General features: G+C 38.1%; 1 protein-coding gene across 1 annotated transcript; it reads left to right on the top strand.

Moving 5' to 3' along the window:
- The first annotated feature begins 225 nt into the window (after positions 1 to 225).
- LOC112982997 (carbonic anhydrase 3-like) lies at positions 226 to 18,302 on the top strand. The gene is made up of 7 exons (XM_064505485.1): positions 226 to 419; positions 1,430 to 1,627; positions 9,582 to 9,700; positions 10,560 to 10,652; positions 12,518 to 12,583; positions 13,468 to 13,623; positions 17,436 to 18,302. The coding sequence occupies exons 1-7, from the start codon at positions 374 to 376 to the stop codon at positions 17,553 to 17,555; spliced, it is 798 nt and encodes a 265-aa protein (XP_064361555.1). The 5' UTR covers positions 226 to 373; the 3' UTR covers positions 17,556 to 18,302.
- Positions 18,303 to 19,136: the final 834 nt, after the last annotated feature.

Below are 19,136 nucleotides of genomic sequence, written 5' to 3'. Positions count from 1 at the left end.
CCCCCCCCGCCACACACACACAGAGGGGCCGGCGCAACCCCCTTCCCGCGCAGCCAGGTCCGAGAAACGCCCCCGCGTTCCCCCGAAGAGCGGCCAGGGGGGCCGCAGGCCCCCGGCGGGGCTCCCCGCCTCCCCCCGCCCGGGAGCCCCGGGGGAGGCAGCGGGGCGGCGGGCGCGGGGGAGCGCGGCTCTGCCCGCCCCCGGCAGTTGGGCGCCCTGCTGCTCCCTCTCAGCCCCGCCGGCCGCGGGGAAGGGCAGGGAGTTGGCGGGAGTCTATAAAAAGCCCCCCAGGAGGGAGAGACGAGGCCACCGTGCTGCGAGAGCCGCCGAGAGAGGCTGAGGCACACGGCGCCGGGGCGCGGGCAGCGACACCATGATCAACCCCAACTACTACCCGTGGGGCTACGACAGCGACAACGGTGAGCGGGCGCGGCGCCCCCCACCGGCCTGGCCGCGCGCGGCTGCCGTTGGGGCGCGGTGACCGTTGAGGCGGCGGCCGTTGGGGCGGCGCCGCTGAGGCACTGGGCGCCGCGGCCGTTGAGGCGGCGTCGCGGAGGCGGGCTGCCGAGGCTGAGCCTCAGGGCCAAGTGATGCCTGGTGCACTGGGGAAAGCTGCCCTGAAAATCAGTGACATGGCGATGGTGTGGCTACCACGGGTGCCTTTGTCACACAGTAGCTCTCGGTGCAAAGCCGAGGCAAAACGAGAGACAGCAGTTCTTGAACGCTTACTAAGAGGCGGCAATATCAACTGGAAGGGCAAAGGTGAACTTGGCTCTGTGCATCCACAGCATCACTGAATAGCGCGGCTTGCTGGCATGTTCACAGGTGTGGAAGATGCAAAGCTAGTGGGAAGAGAGGCCGCAGCAATGGTTTGGTTACTGGGTAACAAGCCTCATTGTGTGAGGTGTAGGACGTACAGATGGAAGCGAAGGCTGAAAGAGTTGAACACCAGGCTGTGGCACATATGCTTGAAAAAGATATCTAATAAGGGACTATATTTTAGTCTTGAATATAAGAATACTAAAATGTTGTAAATTAAAGTTAAATAAAGTCAGTTTTCCTACTGTTAGTGGCACAGCTGGAATTACGAGGGTCTATCCCATATTTAGCCATTGCTAGACTTTGAGTATAAGCCTTGCCTTTCTCTGGTTTATTGTGTGTCTCCTAATAAGTAAGTCTTGAGCTTTCTATAAGAGTGCTTGGGTTGAGCTGCAAAACTTGTCTAACAGTTCAGTTAGAATGATCTAATTGTTTTTTACACAGTGAAACTCTTGACAGATCGTGACTAGCAAGCAGGTGATTAGTAACACACTTATTAATACATTTTACTGATGTTCTGTAGCTAAGCAAAGCAATATATACTTGCAACAGGTATAATTCATACCTAGCTGGTAAAGATTTTCATGATATTTATCTGTATTTTTTCTAGGACCAGATCAGTGGCACAAAAATTACCCAATTGCCAAAGGACGCCATCAGTCACCTATAGAAATCAATAACAAAGAGGTGCATTACGATCGCTCCCTACTACCATGGTTTGCTAGTTATGATCCTGGTGCAGCTAAGACCATCCTCAATAATGGGAAAACCTGCAGAGTTATGTTTGATGATTCTTTCGATAGATCAGGTTAGTTTTGTTTTTATTTCAAGGTGTTACTATAGATTAGTGTTTCTAAAGTTGCCTGAAAGACAAAGTGTGCTCTGTATGTTCATTGCTGTTAGAAGGTCTCTGTGTAGCATCTGCATGGGACATACAGGATTCTGTGACTACGGTGGCCTGCACAACTGGTGAGAAAGGCCTGTGGCTACTGCTTCAGTCCATAGGTAAAATCCCAAGGAGCAGAGGGACCTGCAAAAAGCTTGGTGTAGGATATATTAAGGTGTAGGGTAAATCCCTGCACTTGTAAAATCCAATGCTATTGTATTACTCCAGGAGCATGGAGTCCAGGTTTTGTCTTGGAGGAATGAATTCCATCCAAGACTATTTGAGATGCCCTGCACAACATCTTTAACTTTGTTTATCGCTGAAGTTACAATATTTGAAAACCGTATCTGTGTAATTTTTGATAAATGAAGTAATGAACCAGATGTTGCCATAAAGTCACTATATTTAATGAGTTAAAACTCCCTGTGGCTTTCATGAGATTTTTATCTTAATGAGGATTATAGGGTTGAGAAATTTCAGTGTTTCAGCTTTACTCTCCAAAATCTTTTTCTCATCACTCATAACAACATGCAATATGCTGCATATGTAATGAATAGCTTTTAAGAGTTAGGAGGATTATATATTTTGAAGAGATATTGTCTGTTCTGTTTAACAGGTGCTAGAAGTATTTAGCTTCTGTTGGTGTAACTGCTAAGGTTTCATATTGGTATTTTGGGCTATATTTCAAAGAAAAAAAAATCACTGAAAGAAGTATGAAATCACTTTGCTACTGAGATAAAAAGGAAAAATTATATGCATATTTTTGCAAAGCTTTTAGGGATATATCCTGAATAGAGAGAAGCAAAAGTAGCTAGCATGGTCCTTGACATACTAACCTGTTATGCTAGGATTATATCTTATTCCTTATTCTTATTTGTAGGGTCAACAGAATTGTGTTATTATTTGTAGTACATGAAATGGTAGGAAAAGGAAAAAGAAACGTTTTCAATTTTAGTAAAACATTAAAAAGTCTCTCTTCCACAGCGTACAGAGTTATTTCTTAACTACACTGTAAGCTTCATTTACTATTACAATACAACTAGGATTGACAACTATAATTATTAGGAGCAATTTCACTAATGGATTTATTAGTCTTAAATATCTATGTGCATGGATTTAATTTAGATTTTTAATGACTTTTTGGTTTCACGAAAGCTGAGGATCAAAATGCATGAGCTGCATTAATTAATAAAATATCAAAAAACACAAGTGACTGCACAGTCCCGACTTTGATTAGTTTTCTAGCAAAGTAGAAATCTTTAGTTTTAATTGCATAAAAATATTGTTCTTAATGTTAAACATCAAGATACATCATTAAAGACATGTAGCTGTGACATGCTGGAAAACCTCCATGACCGTTGTTTACCACATTACCATGCAGAAAACAGTAGTTGCCTCATCATCACCTGCCTGTTGTAGCTCCTATTGGAGTAGTACTCTCATCTTGCTTTTGTTTTATCAGCTTTTCTGCAGAGACCTATGTCTCTGTTATTTGTTGGAACAGTATCACTATATCGATGGTTGCATATCATATGCATCCATGTCAAATTAATTATTGTAATAATTACTCAGATTGTGCACAGTGTGGAGTATCTAGGCATAGCAATATATAGCATGGATGCAACATTGTGGCCACAAAGAGCAGAAACGTTTGGAATATTCTGAATTTTTTTCAGATTAACTGCTCAGTATGTGTGTTCTGATCTCAAAAAGAAAAAGTGACTCACTGGAAAAAAAGTAGGTGTATTCTGAATTCTTGGAGGGCAGGAAACATGCAGTGTTGATTGTTGTCTCTTTTGTTACAGCATTGTCTACAGAGTCTGTGGGTGGTGTTCCTTCTCTAATATAATGCTAATTGCAGTACACATTCTGCTGTGCATACTCCTACTGACTTGAACACATTTTAAGTTTCTTAGAATATATACAATGGCTTGTAATCTGTGTAAAGAAACCACCTGTTGCATAATATATAAATGTGGAATAACAATCATATCTGAATGAAGATGTTTTTCCTTTGGGACAAAGCCTGTCTATCTGTCTATCTAATCTGAATTATTTCTCATTTAGCCAGAAAACTTGGTTTTTTTTCTCTACTTTCCTAATGTTTCTGGTTAGTGTGGTCATATCTGTATCTGCTGTCTTATCTAGATTTTTGGAAGTGATAGATGAAATAGATTTATGATATACCTTCCAAGATTTCTGAGTAAATTGCAAAGCAAAGTGATAATATGAATTATGGACTTCTCAGAGTTTTACTTCCTTTGTGTCTTCTCTGCCAGGAATATTTTGAATGTTCACAGTTTGTACAAGTTTCTTAAACCCAAATTATTAGAGAGAGGCTACTGGCAAAGGTGTCTGTCCAATGTAATTCACATACTATGCTGGAAAAAGGCCTTTTTGCTTCTGTCTGTGGAGCTATCGTGGTGGATGGGACTGAGAACTTATCTCCAGCTATTTATGAATTCTAGTTGGTTTTAGGAACCTGCTATATCATTGAATGGTTTGATGACAGATACTTGTTCTGGGAGCTGTATCATGTCTATCTTATTACATATGACCAGTGGGAATCATTAAATGTATAAGCTCCCATGCAAATAAGAAAACTGCAGTGGAGGTGCTATAGTCCTGTGTGATGGGTAATACTGAATTGTTGCTTGTCAGAACAAGTTAATGGATTGTTGTGGACTTAGTGGTCTGTCTTACCCCTACCCATGTGGAAGAAGAAACTTGAGCACCATAAACTCATTGCAAATGGAGGCTGGAGTCTCAAAATTTGGGAAAGAATAGGCAGCTGAAATCAAAACTTCCTGGATGATTGTGCTTTATAGTAATGTCCCTTAGGGTGATGTTGAGCAAGATTCTTGAATCTGTTAATGAGTGATCCTAATTGAGGCCACTATCAGAGAGTCTTGTTTGGACTCATGTTTGAAGGAGAGCCTGCTTAATTGCAGCTTCTTTTGTGGTTTGTTCACATCACTCAGCTTTATGAGCTACTTCATCAGGATGGCCACAAGAAAACCCTTACCAGAATTCTGGGGTACTTTGGTAGCCTACTTGTTGTTTGTCAGATACACAACGCTTCCATGTTTCTCAGCCAGAATGCCAACTCAGACACTGTTTCAGATCCAGCAGTAATTAACTCTGGTTTTGTTTTGAATTGGGGTTACAATCTTATTTCAACTAGCAGAGTCTATTTCCTTTTAAAATTTGAAAAACATTTGTGCCAAAGAAATGTCCTGAGACCATCTCACTGGAAGGACCATTGTCATGATGTTGAGTGGGATCTGTAGCTTGTAACTTCCTTAAAATTAATGCCTATTTGGCTTCCTATATAATACCTGTGGATAGATGTTTAGATCAAAGAGCTCAGTCACAACAGTGTAAAAATATTTAGCCACAGCGAACTGAAAAAAGATACAGAAAATGGTTTATTCTTTGACCTCTGCTACTGGGACTAGATGATCCCTTCTTACCTGTTGGCTATCTAGGGAGTATCCCAGCAATCGATGAGGTTGTCACTCCTATTTATGGAAGATAATCTCAGAATATTCTGAAACTGGAATGTCCAAGAGTAGAAGTTTGGATAAAGTGGAGTACTGCCTAACAGAGGAGAAATGGAATGTAAACAGATGCTGATCTAAATCCCAAGGCATGATCAAAGTGCTGAGAAAATTGAAACTCTATACAGGTCTTTACTAATTTATTTTTGTGCTGTCTGAAGAGTGACTGGATTTTAGAAATCTTTTTATAAAATTTGTCTGCTTCACCTATAATATAATGTAACATATATATATTATATAATAGAAAATTTCTATGGAAACTCATTAGCCAAACAGATTACTGCTTTTCCTTTCACTTACTTTCTGGTGGATGGTGTTTGAGGGCTTGGAGTACCTCAGCACAGGCACATTTTCCTATAGGATTACTCTGATCCTTTTGCAGAATCTTTCAGTTTCTTACCATATCTTTTGATTTCTTATCAAAAGAATATGTGCCTTTGGAAGTGGATGATGCAAAAAAAAAGAAAAATTAAACAGAACATTGTATTGTAACATCAATAGATAGAGTTTATTGGTTATTGGTCTTTTTTGGCATGACTAGCGCTTGTATACACCATCTTCTAGAGTACCACTTTATGCAAAATCTTATTTATCTTTGCAAATGAGATTATGATTTTCAACTTTTGATGAATAAACTTGTTGGTAAAGTTGGTAAAAGTACTTGTACTTTTACTTACTTCTAAAACAATGAGGACAAAAAGCAGTAATTGTAATTGGAACTGGGGGAAGCCTGTCCATAGGCAGTCTTGTTTTGATTGATTCCTGAACAAAAATTTGACTATTAAAATAAAGCCATGCATGTGTGAAAAGTTCACAGACCTTTGAAGGAGGTGGTTTTGAAGTATTGATGTGAATTGCTATTTTTAGAGTTAACATTGTCTATTCATTGGCTGGGAAACTGTGCTAAAAGTTTATACAATAATCTACTGATTTATAGTGTGAATTGAGCTAGCAGCTAAGCTCCAGCCTTCAGTTCTCCTCTCCGAAGTACACTTACTTAACTTTTTGTTTACTGAATTTACATTTGAACAAGTCAGTAGGTGTACAAGAATAAGACAGCTAAATCCCAATACTTGTGTATTCCAGTAGCTATGCTGCATACCATTCAATAGCTCAAATGCTGCAAACTGCTAAAGATGGCAAAGTTAAATTCTTCTTTTTGTGCTTAACACATCTATCATTTGCAGTGTCTGCATGGAAGGTATTAAGCGTTAATATGAGCACAGCAGAGCTTGGGCACAGGGGATAAGAGTTGAGTTACTATTAACTTTGAATTTCCATGCCTTTGTTAGAGGTGAAAATGATTGAACGATCAGGGCCTTCTGAGGCAACAGTTATGAGATGGCTTATCAGCTTTCTGCCCCTGGAGATGGGGATTTCAATCCTACCTTAGATCACAAACAAAGATAGTTTGGGAGCTTATTGAACAGGCTCTGATCGAGAGGCACAGAAGTGAAACAGGTGTGTTGCAGTGTAGGTGAAGGTTGATGGCATACTGACAGAATTCTGTCCCACTTCTTTTTCTCTGTCTGTCCCCTCAAGAACACCAAATTCAAATACGAACTAAAGTGAGTAATTTTTCTGCATATCTATTCAGCTTAAAAAAAATTCAGTAAGAACTGTGTATGCTCTGAAAGCTTTCAGAAAACATGTTTTATCAGCACAATTGGCTGGAGTGTCTAAATACTGAGATTCTCTTTTGAGCAGAGACTTTTTATAGCTTTTTAAATGTGTCACTGATATAAAAAACTAGTTTTGTACTTTACTGTGCTATTATAAAACAGTTGGTTATAAAACAAAGGTGACATTTTTCAACAGTCATGCAGTAATACCTTAGTAAGTTAATTTCACTGTGGATTACCAGTTCATTTTATAGATGTGGCTGCATGTGAAGATCATAAATCTTGCAAGAACAATTGGTTCTTCTCATGTTTATAAACACAACTCACCTCCTGAGTGTGTTTGTTGTTCTTGCATTTTTTCCACTCAGCTGTCCCAGTATGCCTTCACAGCAAACAGGGAAATCATTTGTGTAGACATAACTTTAATAGTTTTAGTGTAGTGAGGATGAATGACAATTGACATTAGCACGGATTATGTCCACACCCCTACCGAAGTTGCTAAGGAAGTGGTTATACACTGGTTTGAAAACCTTCTGGTCACAGTTTTATAGTTACGGATATCTTGCTAACTAAGATGAAGTGGAAAGGCCATGCCCATGCAAACTGCATCACATCTTAATTTTACTGTGTAAACACACAGTGAGATAAGAGTTTTGTCTGGCCTTAGCTATATCCTCCGGTGCAGCACTTACCCTCCCTGGGAACATCTGCCTCAGTGATTACACCGATAATGGAAAAAACATTCTTTCATGAGCCAAATTCTATCTCATGCTGCTCAGCTTATGGTGAACCAAGCCACATGTTTAAACAAAATAAAGATTCCTCTTATTAACTTAGAGCTATGCAGACATAGCGTTGGACTTGTATGTTTTAGATATTGGAGGTCATGATTCTTGTAACTGTGCATTTTATTTATTTGTTTTAACATATATGGAAATTTCATTTACTGTCATAATTTCTATTCATATTGTCATTCGTGGTCATGTATTTGTATGTTTTATATCCCGCACTTGTAAATACAAGAAAACCCCTTTTTGTCCTTTGGGAAATGTTGGTTTATAGGCATCTTAGTCTTTGTATCATTCTGTCTACTCAAAATGTACTAAGTACAAGCTGCTGTCTATTTATAGATGAATGAAGCATGAATGTGTTGGCATGAGGTTATGTAGAGGTTCACTTGGTGCTAGTTTGAAAATGACTGCTGATGACCCATCAGTGGAAATAATGACACATTTTTCCCTTAAATTGGATTATTTGGTCTTACAGATCTATTTTAATGGAGAATTGATGGCCTTGTCAGCTACTACTATTACTGTGTCTGCATTGGCCACAGTACTGAATGTCTGTTGAAACAAGTAAAAGGAACTTGTTAAGCATAACAGCTTGCTTTTAAGATTTAATAAAGAATATTCTTAATATTTGTGATTTTTTTTCTTGAGATGATCATGGACTTCATGTCTTGTCTTTTCTGATGTAAGGATATTTTTGTCCAACATATAAAGACCTGTTCTTGAGAGCTGCTGATGGTTTATAGGGATGTGTGTTAACTTTTATGTCTAAATAAAGTCAATGAGAGTTGGATATTATTTAGTATTTGGTGAATAGCAAAGAGTTCTTCAGTTTTTTCTTTCAAGTATACGACGTGGTATTTAAACCATTTGGTTTTATATTTGAAACATTTTGTTTATAAACCATATTTAAATCATTTGGTTTATAACGTAGAAATGCTAAGATTATTTAGAATACAAGCTATTGTTTGTCACAGGAATTGCACAGGCTGAATTCCGTAAGGAAAATAGTTTGCATTCTCAGTGACTGCTTTTCTGGTTCATTTGCCATTATCTTCCTCCTGTTCCAAATCCACAGGGAGCAGCTATTATGGCAGAAGTAGCATCATTACTTTCATTGCTTTTTAAACAAGTATGTCATAGTCTGCAGTAAGAGACACAAGTTGTAGGATTTTGTGGGAATCTCTTTTACATCTAGCATTTTAGTAGTTGATCTTAATCATGGCCATTTTTCATATGCTTGGATATGGGTTGTTATTAGATAGCATTTAGATGGCGATAAAGACACCTAAATTTAGGTGTCTGTATGTGGGCTTTTAAATATAAGATGTCGGTCCAAACTCCCATTCTAGTCAATGGAGATTTAATTAATGGAGTCCAGAGAGCAATTCAGATGACTATCTGTTGAGTGTCTACTTTAAGACAAGCAGAATTATTAGTTGATTGTTTTGATTTGGGGCTTAATTCAGTTACCCAGACATAGATATATCATACCATTCTTGATGACCTAATGTATTCCACCTTGCCTCCAGATGCTGCTTTAGAAAGATACAGTTCTCTGAGAGATCTTACGTCACATCTGTCAGCACTGTGCAGGTGTTTTAGAGATATCTCTAGATGCTCACATTTATGCAACTGAATTAAAACCATGATCTCCATTGACAATAATGGAAGCCTAGACAGACAAATCATTTTCAAATGCCTGTAAGTGAATACAGCTAACTGAAGATGGTTGCCTGAAATGCTGCTGAAATCAATGTGGATTTCCAAGAGGTACTCGGTAGTCTCAGAATGTAGATCCTCTGTACACTAACTTGTGTAAATATTTTTTTTAAAATATATTATGTCTTTAAAAAATTCCTGACAGATACCTGAGTCTAATGCTGATGTAGATTATCAATTGCAGTGCTGAGAGGTGGGCCACTCCCAGGAGTCTACAGGCTGCGTCAGCTTCATTTTCATTGGGGTTCCTCTGATGACCATGGCTCTGAGCATGTTGTGAATGGAGTGAGATATGCAGGAGAGGTAGGACCCACTACTTTTTACCTTAAAATATGATATAAAATAACATTTATCATCATCATTCACTGGGACAAAAAATTTCAGTTTTGTGTTTTTCGGGTAGGTATTTTTATTAATTGGCTTATCTGTCACATTTTCTTTTTACTTCCATGTGTATTCGTAATTGGGAACCAGGCTGAAGTAATTCTCACAACATAAGTACAGAAAATACTATGTAAAACAAAAGTGTACACATTTTCAAACCCAAAATACAAACCTGTGCAGTTTGAAAGATAGGACAGCAACACTGAATTACTGAGAAGTAATGCGAATTTACTAAAATACTATTCTGTAAGTATAATACTATGGCAAAAATATAAAATTACAGCTATAAAAATGAGGAATAATGCATTACTTTGATCTTCTACCACTTTAGGATGGTAAGGGAAGCTGGGCACTGTAGACTAACAATGAACAAAGCATACATTCATGTGGATTCTTTGCTAGAATTACTTTAATTTGAAAACCAAATGTAAATGAATCACGTATCAGTAGATGACTTCTGAACTGCATGTTTGTATTCTACCTGCCTACTTAAACATCTTTGCTATGATACATGCTTTTTCATTTTTAAGGTGGGATTTCTGTTCTTTTTTGCAGTTCCTATACTGAGATGTGTATAGTTTATTAAAAAAAACCAGTAGTCAAAATGGTATTACATAGCTGATATAACTCATATATGAACTGCTGTCTTATTTTTGTGAAGGCCTAGTCCGCATCTTTGTTGCCCAAATTCACTCACATACATGAATTCAGAATTCAGTCTGTAATGGCTTGCTACTCAATAATAGAAGTTTTTACATTTATTTTTCTTTGTTTCCAGCTACATTTGTTACACTGGAATCCCAACTATAGTAATTACCTTGATGCGGTGAGAAGAACTGATGGCATAGCTGTTTTGGCCATTTTTTTGCAAGTGAGCAGAAGTACTCATTCCTTCTTTGCACTATTACTAATGAGTTTTCTATTCTTAGCAGTGTAAAAGGAAAGCACAACCTTCTCAATATATTTTCTAGAGATTGTACCACACTGCAGGAGAATGCTCTGAATATTGTGGTATAATACACCAATGGGATTTAAACAGGTTTCTCTGGGCGGACTTTCAATAATACATGCTTTTCAAGTTACAGAGCATGAGTCATGTAATTTCAAATGATATCAAATACTATGCTCATTTGTCCCTGCAGCTATAGTGTCACTGTGTGGTCTGTGGATACCGTTAAATCCAAATGTATTTTCCCCTGCTTTGGGGACAGGATGTCAGTAGTAGCCATCTGACCAATAGCAATCAGCTGTTTTCTGTGCTAATCACGGACTGATTTCAAAGACAAATATCTCTCCTAGGCTTTTCATGAACCTTCTCCAAGGCAAAACTGACTCACAAACAATATATGTAACCCATCCTTTTTACAAATCTTTGGGGTATGCAGTCTTAGCCTGAAATCCTGGCTTTTGCTATCTCTTAATTAATATTCACCAGAGAGACAGAAAGATAGAAATCTGTGTTGAGATCGACAATTGCAAACACTTCATCTGATGATGAAGTTTGGATTTAAACTAGAATGAAACTTTTTCCAAATTCTGGACTTCAATCTGAAGAGCTGTTTATTTGTGTTCGACTAAAATTAAATGTCAGCAGGAATAGCTTTATTGTGAAATTACCCCTGATGCTGGGTTTCTGTGCTGATGTCATTTCCTCATTTGGATGATAGCACCTGTTGAGGGAGGAGGAATCAAGAGTGCAAATAGAAGACATAGCTGAGGCAATTGTTCAAGCCTCATAAAGCATTTCTGCAAATGTACTTAGAGTTTAAAGTACAGCAATGCCAGTATGCTAGAGCAAGCTGAACAACCTATGGCACACAGTCTAGTGGTGGCACATGGGTAGATTTTGAATGAGAAATTTCAGTGCTGGGAGCTAGTAGCTGTAGCATCTTGATTGATACCTGGGTGAAATAAGGGGATCTAGCTTTCATACCTTTAGAACTGAAAAGGTTGCTGAAAATTGCTGCCTGACACAGGAGTAAAAAGCCTTCAATGATGTGATTGGAAGTATTTTGCTGCTTTGATAGGTGGTCCCTACTGAGTTTCTCTACTAGTATGCTCAGCTTGTAATTTGAGAAAGAAAAATATAAAATGGCACTCCAAGCTTGTTGCCAGTCTCCCCTTTAGAATACTGAAAGAACTGAAGATCAACAGCCAAATTAAGCAGTAAATTTTAAAGAGTAACCTAGCAGGTATGCTGTCCAGCTTGAGATATTTTATTATGACCAATTTATGCTGCTGGTGACATTTTAAACTTACTCATTGTGAGATGAGAAGCTCCATTGTATGGACAAGGTCTTCTGTCAGAATCACAAAACTATATATGTTTTGGTGTTGTTTAAGTAACATTTTAGTTTGTGAATCCAGTCTATTGGCAATCATCAGAATTTTTATCATATATCAACTGTCTTATAAAATATTTGGGACTCATTTAGGGTCAATTGAAATCAGTGTGAATTACGCTGTTCACTTTAACTGTAATTCAAAAGAGGTTTTCACAAATTGTGAAAAGTTGGTTACTTCAAGTATTAAGCATGGTTTTCCCTTTTGCAGACAAAATCTTTTATTGTTCACTTTGAGATGTTCTGAGAATGTTGCTTGCTAAGCTGATGGGGTGATTGGTGGTTTGATGCAGTATAATTTTACAGCTGATACATGTTTAGCTGCACGTACAAAAAGTATGACAAAGAAGGAAACTGATCTGGCAGAACTCTTTGAACTTGTGCTTTCTTACAGGTAGGGAAAACTCCCAAACCAGAGATGAAGAGGATTCTTGAAGAAATAAATGCTATTAAAACAAAGGTAACAAAGTTGGGCTTTTTATTATAGGAATATTGCTGGGAATTCTCAGGACAAAAAAAGAAGAGGCATGATTTTCTAGTTTTTAGTTCTACTCTGCAACATTGCCAGAATGTACTTGTGAATAGAACAAGTAACTTTTCCTTAACAAGAAGAGTCCTTTTTTCATTTATGTAAGAATATTCATTGATTTAATACGCCTTATATTGTTCTACAGGTACTAGATACATCTTACCTAATTTCACTTACCTAAAAACTAGGCATGCAGTGTTAATCCCTCAATGGTCAATGAAAAGAGAAAGGCACCTCTACATGGTGGTTCATTCTGTCTTAGGATAGGCCACATAACTGGCCTTTAGAAATGCCACTGACTAGACATCTATGTCTTAGATAACATTAGGTGATAAGAGTCTCACTATAAAAGTACATTTGATAGGCTGTCTTCTTCATAGAGGGTCAGCACAAATATCGTTGCAAACCTGACGCACATGTCTCTTAGTTCATTATATGGTCACCTAGTGCCATATTTGTTAGATGAGCAGAATTTCCTTAGGAAAGAAGGCCAGCAGGGAGAGAGTTATTTCTGCACAGAAGTGAGTGAAGCATCTTGGTAGCTGTTCCAAATGAGGTAGCTTGGGTTCAAGAAATAGTATCATGGAGCTGTGTGTTGTGTCATGCCTCTCTGGGACCATCTGCAAGAGTCATTTAGAACTAGCTCAAGTATCTTTACACTGTATCATTACATGTTGTGTAGATCTGTCCTTAGTTTCAGACCATGTATACTGACTTTTGATGTATTTGAGCCACTCTGTTTCTTAAAGTACCATACCTGCATCTTTACCTAATCTTGACTAGAGCCGTTGAAGAGTTTTCTGTTTTGTTTTAAGGGGAAAGAAGCTCCTTTTCCAAACTTTGATCCTTCAATTCTTTTCCCTAAATGTCATGACTACTGGACATACCATGGTTCTTTTACTACCCCACCTTGTGAAGAGTGCATCACCTGGATTGTTCTCAGAGAGCCTATCATGGTCAGCTCAGACCAGGTAAACCTCAAGTAGATAATATTTTACCCACTTCTTGTAGGTTACATGTCGTAACCTGCTTCTAAGTCTTTTGATAAGGAAAATGCTTATTGGATTCTGTGAGAAACTGCATGATTAAAAGGAGAGTAAAGAACTGCATGCCTCAGAAATGTCTTGGAACTCCATAGAGGACATGTAAAAATCTCCAGAGGGGTGCAGTCTACAACCTATTATATGCAATCAACCTGATAGACCCATCTCTTTGTCTGTCTCTATGTGACTTCTGCATTAACTAATTGGAACAGAGATGATGGCCTCTTCTTGAAATAGCTTACTGTTTCCTAGCCCATTTCAGTACAGTGGTTCAAATCAGGAGACATCAAGTGAACTTTATAAATCAGTGATATTATAAGACAATGTAGAGGGTAAGGGTTTGAGTCCCATGGTTTGGGGCAGGACTGATAGCAAGCAGTAGTTACTGTACATGAGAGTTCTTGCTCTTGTGAGCAAGAAAGCTCTTTCAACATCAGTTAATGAAAAGAGGGACTTCTCCTTTTGTTTATTAGTGTCTGTGTTCCCACAGTATTAACTGTTGCTAGTAGTAAAGGATGGAGTGAGATGTGGTTCACGCCCATTATTTTACATAGAGCTGAAAATCCTGCATTGCCCAAGACCCAAAGTGGGAAAGCTCAAGCCATTAATCTGTATTGCCCTGCAGCCATATAAATCAGAATGTTGAAGCATTTAGTAAAAGGTTATTGTTAGGTTTGCACCAGAAAGTTGATTATGCAGGTTTTTTTCAGCCATTTACATTGTCTTAAGCTTCTTTAGGTAAAGCATTCATTGTTTTTCCTAATGAATGTTTGAGGGTAATCACTGGACAAATTAGGAAATAAAATGGTTGTGAAAAAATGATCATTTGTGATGAAATGCAGTCTCGCAATGAACACATACCTCAACAACATTACACACTGAATGAGGCAGAAGTCGAGTGTGCTCATGTAATGCAGCTGGACATTTTCAACTCTTTGAACATTCCACTTTGCAAATATATTTTTTATTGCATGCTTCTTTCAAAAAAATCTTTTCTCAGAATACAAACTTAATAGGATTGGTGACCCCATCTGCCCCACATTCTAGTTGGCATTGTGTAACCAAGAAAGTTACGGCAGAGTCTGTCACCTGCTTGATAGACATATTTCTGGAAGTTACACTGTCTGAATTTTCACAAACAAGAGGAGCATCAGCCAATGGTTGTACTGATGATAACACAAGTCAGTTTTCTCACGTGAGATTATTCCTCTGCTTAGCAATCTATAATGACGTGGTATCACAAACTTCAAGACTCCAGCACAGTGAGAACATGAATGTGAATTAAGTGACTGACATGTTATGTAGATACTGTATGCGGGCATACAATTTTTCATCTTAGGTTCTCAGGGTGATAATGTATTTTATTTTACAGATACTGGTCAATGTGCATATATCACAAAAAATTATTTTCTAGTACTTTGTATTTATGTGGCTCTATCTTATAAAGAATATATTAGGTGAAGTGTGCTAAAACTCAGGTATGATGTGAACCTTAGTTGGCACAGATGAAATATAGCAATGTATTGATAACATTTACAGCTTAATTTTCACATCTTATTGAATTGATCTGCCTCCTGTTTTCTTGCCAATCCAAAAATTTAAATATATGGGATATTTTGAAGCTGGTACTTATGCGATGAATACAGATCAGCTCTGACTGGCTTCTACAAAACAAATCTGCTTAGAGATTTATATTACAGAAGATCAATTACAGATTTCTTTGAGGAAGTTGTAGTTATTACTGAACATCTCTGATTTAGAATACTTTTTGAATGGAAGAGCTAATCAAATCATTGATCTAGCTTCATGAAAAGACTTTTTGATTACTGCTGTATTTGGGTCATATTCTTTTTTTCATCTTATGAGTTAATGAGTTTTGGGAAACATACTGACTGTTCTCTAACTGGCCCAACTTTAGAAAAAATGGAACATTTAAGGTAAAAAGGGACTTACTACATATAGATGGGACATTGACTCTTACTTTGAGAGATGTTCTTTGCAGGCAGAATTACCTCTGTACAGGAGATGCTGTATATGAATATAATAGAAATACTTTCCTTTCTCCAAAGTGTCTGCAGTCTGAAAAATGTATTGATAACACGGTCATATTACCAACTATTTCTCATTCTAGAAAGTGTGCTACCACTGCAGCCTTGTTAATAGTACTTATTTTAAGTGCCTTTACCTTTGTAATGGATCACTTAGATGCTTTCGCAGCCAGATGGTAGTAGCATACAAGCCACAAGGGGAAGTGAAGTGACTGTGAGCTGATACTCTGCAGGAAGAATCAATTCATTAGAAATTCCTGTGAGATTTGCAGTGGGTGGCCCAGTTGCTCAGGTTACATTTAATGAAAGGATAGCAATTCAACCCTGGAATTCCTCTATCCCATTGCAGACTAAGTTTTTCAGCTTTGCATAGCTATAGTCTGGATATATACTTATATATGTGTACATATGTGTGTGTGGTTTTTTTTTACTGAGTAAGGCAGATCTTCCACAAAATAATAAAAAAAGCAGCTGTTTTCCAACACCACTTTATTCCTGGAAGTGTTAACGAAACTGATGGAATATTTTCATCTCCCACTGTTCCCACACAAATTGTTCCAGCAGTTTCAGATGAATAATAAGTTGATGCATATTGCACTGGTTTATTAATATAGCCTCATCATTGTTCAGGCAGACCAAGACATTTGGCTTTTCTAAACTGTGTAGTGAAGAACAATGTTGAGATGCCTTAACCAGCACAGTCCATAAACTAGAATTAGGATAGTCATTGTGAACGCAGTTTTTATAGCCCTTCCAGAAGTTTTGCTTCCATTGGACTTGAAATCAGTGACACATCAGCATGTTCAAGCTATCTGTGAGCAAAGGAGATGTGTACCCTGCATAGGGCTACATTTTCAAGTGTACACATGGGAAAATGTGTGCATCCCCTTCATGTTAAACCATTCAAAGTGTAAAGTGCTTTTTGTCTAATGTTGTGCATGGCAGTGACAACAAATAGACATAATTTATCTGTAAGTGGGTATAAGTGTTGCTTCCATTGAAAACCAGAATGCAGTAAAGGAGGAGCATTGTACAGTTCTGAAGAGTATGGGCAGAGTTCTTCTTGTGGCATTCCGCAAAGAGAACGCACCTTGAATTGAAAAAAATGACCAAAAAGAGTCAAGCTGCAGACCCTGTTTACAAACCACCTGAAACCATGACCAAGTCGTTTTCCAGTATATATTCCTGTCACTAATAATGGACTTTTTTGTGTCCCTGCCACAGAATACATCCTCTGCTGCATCCATGGAAGTGAACAGTTAGTTTATACTTTAGCCTTAAGGCCTTGAAATGCTGGGGCTTCTAAAAAATCAGACAGTAAAGAGGGGTTAGAGTAGGAGACATTTATTAGAACACAGGCTGTTCTATTCTCAGTTTCTGAGGACTTTCCACTGTTTAACAGTACATATTTCTATAGCTGTACACAGTTCTGTAGACAGTACATATGTGACAGTATGTATTTCTTAAAATTCTGTTCCCATAGGACCCATTCTTTCTCTATTTTACTATTGCTAGGAAAAGAAGGTAGCTACAGTACTTGTGCTGCAGGGGTGAAAGACATCATCACAACTTTGAAGGAGGCTTTCTCCCCAGGTTCTGGGACTGGGCCAACCTCTTGGGTTTAAATGTTGGTCTATGAATTTGATCCCAAGGGAGTTCCATCAGGACACTTTTGATTTTGCTCTCCTGCAGATGGCAAAGCTCCGCAGTCTTTCCAAGAACGCTGAGAATGAACCTGAGCTCCCCCTGGTCGATAACTGGCGCCCAACTCAGCCTCGGCATTACAGGATGGTGAGCGCATCATTCCTGTAGGAGCTGTCTCAGAGGGGGTGTCCCTGAGTGAGGAAGTCTCTAGAAGTAAGAGCCGGTTTTGTTTTCTGTCCTCTGTTGCGTTTATACAGAACTCCAGCTGCAGGTTCTGAGGCACGAAATGTGAATCTCACTTTTGGAGGACAAAATTTACTTAGGCAAATCCTGTCATTAAAATCAAATAGAGATCTGTTTGGTTCTTCATAACTGCTTTAACATTAGCTTTTCTTATTAGTTCTAGGGAAGAAAAAACATGCTACTAACAACTATGAAAGCATTTTCCTGTTGGCCTAATGTCCCTTTGTGCTTGTCTTATTCCAAACTTGCAGTTAAGTAATTGTTTTGAGTATAAAATTGGCCATATCAACCATATTCTTCATTTTGCATAATTTGCATTTTAATGTTATAGCAATCAAAGTGACATGGATTTTGAGGAATTGGTCTTAGTATCCTGAATCTTCTCTGTATATGCAAGTAGCTTTTCAATTGAAAAAATGTATTAAGATAGTAAGAGTTCTTAGCTTTTCAGCTGTACTTTTTGAGAGAGATTCTGGTTTGATCTGCCAGAATAATTGAACCTGATATCCAAGAGATTTGTGCACAAATATCTGAAACCAGAGTTTGACTCTTCTGATCAATAAGCTGTTGACTGGGGTGCTATTGTCTCTTGTTATGGCATCGAGAACAATAAAACAGGATTGTTAGCCTGTAGTTGAAGTAATAGTATTTCTGCATTAAGAAATCCAACATTAATAAATACATTTACTTAAAAATGTTTGTTTTGTATGTTTTTTTCCAATTCTGAGAAAAGGTAAAAATAAGAGAATTTTAAAGACTTGTCAGTGTCCTCTGTCACACATCTTTATGGATATTGATGATGGATGGTACCTTTTTCTGATGTTTGCTTGAACTGCAAAAGTACTGGTGATATTTTATGTGACTGGAAGGAAATAGCATCTTAAATGTGCTACATCGTCGAGACATCTGAATCTATTCTTTTACTGAGATCATCCTGTCCTGACACTGCCTCCCCTGTAAGGGTATATGTATCAACTCCTTCACAAGTTGACTGCACAGTGGAGGAGTTAATTCTGTATTTAAAAACATTAATTTCAACAGTAATTTGCATTAAACTCTGGAAATGTAAAACAGCTGCTCTTCTGGCTGTGAATGGATTCTCAGCTGCCATGTTCTAGAGCAGGAGGATGTTGTTGAGCTCAGTGACAGGACAGAAATGTGCTCCCTGACTCCAGGTTCCTCATTGTGAAAGTTTCTAGACCATTTCCTCACTTGGCTTTCTTCTTTCAAATAGGCAATGGTATTTGTTGGGAAATTTCATTTGGTCCTTATTAATATTTCCCAAATAATTTCACAGATGGATGGCAACGTGCTCTTCATGTTTTCACCTTTCATTTGTAGCCACAATGTGTAGCCACATTAGAAAATGATTCAGATGGGTTAACATCTATTTACGTTGCATTCACATGCTGCTGACTTTCCAACAGATTGTCTTATAGATATTTCCACTTAGAAGAATGACTTACACCAGTAAAGCCTAGCCTGGTCCCTATGTTTGAAACCAAA

Source organism: Dromaius novaehollandiae, chromosome 2, assembly GCF_036370855.1.
Source record: "Dromaius novaehollandiae isolate bDroNov1 chromosome 2, bDroNov1.hap1, whole genome shotgun sequence".
In the NCBI taxonomy this organism is placed as follows: domain Eukaryota; kingdom Metazoa; phylum Chordata; class Aves; order Casuariiformes; family Dromaiidae; genus Dromaius; species Dromaius novaehollandiae.
This window is presented reverse-complemented; position numbering and strand designations above follow the sequence as displayed.

Excerpts from the sequence above, each read along its gene's own strand:
- LOC112982997 (XM_064505485.1), top strand. The coding sequence starts at position 374 with ATGATCAACCCCAACTACTACCCGTGGGGCTACGACAGCGACAACG. Across the intron at positions 1,628-9,581 it reads TGATTCTTTCGATAGATCAG|TGCTGAGAGGTGGGCCACTC; the intron begins GTTAGTTTTGTT and ends TATCAATTGCAG. Across the intron at positions 9,701-10,559 it reads GAGTGAGATATGCAGGAGAG|CTACATTTGTTACACTGGAA; the intron begins GTAGGACCCACT and ends CTTTGTTTCCAG.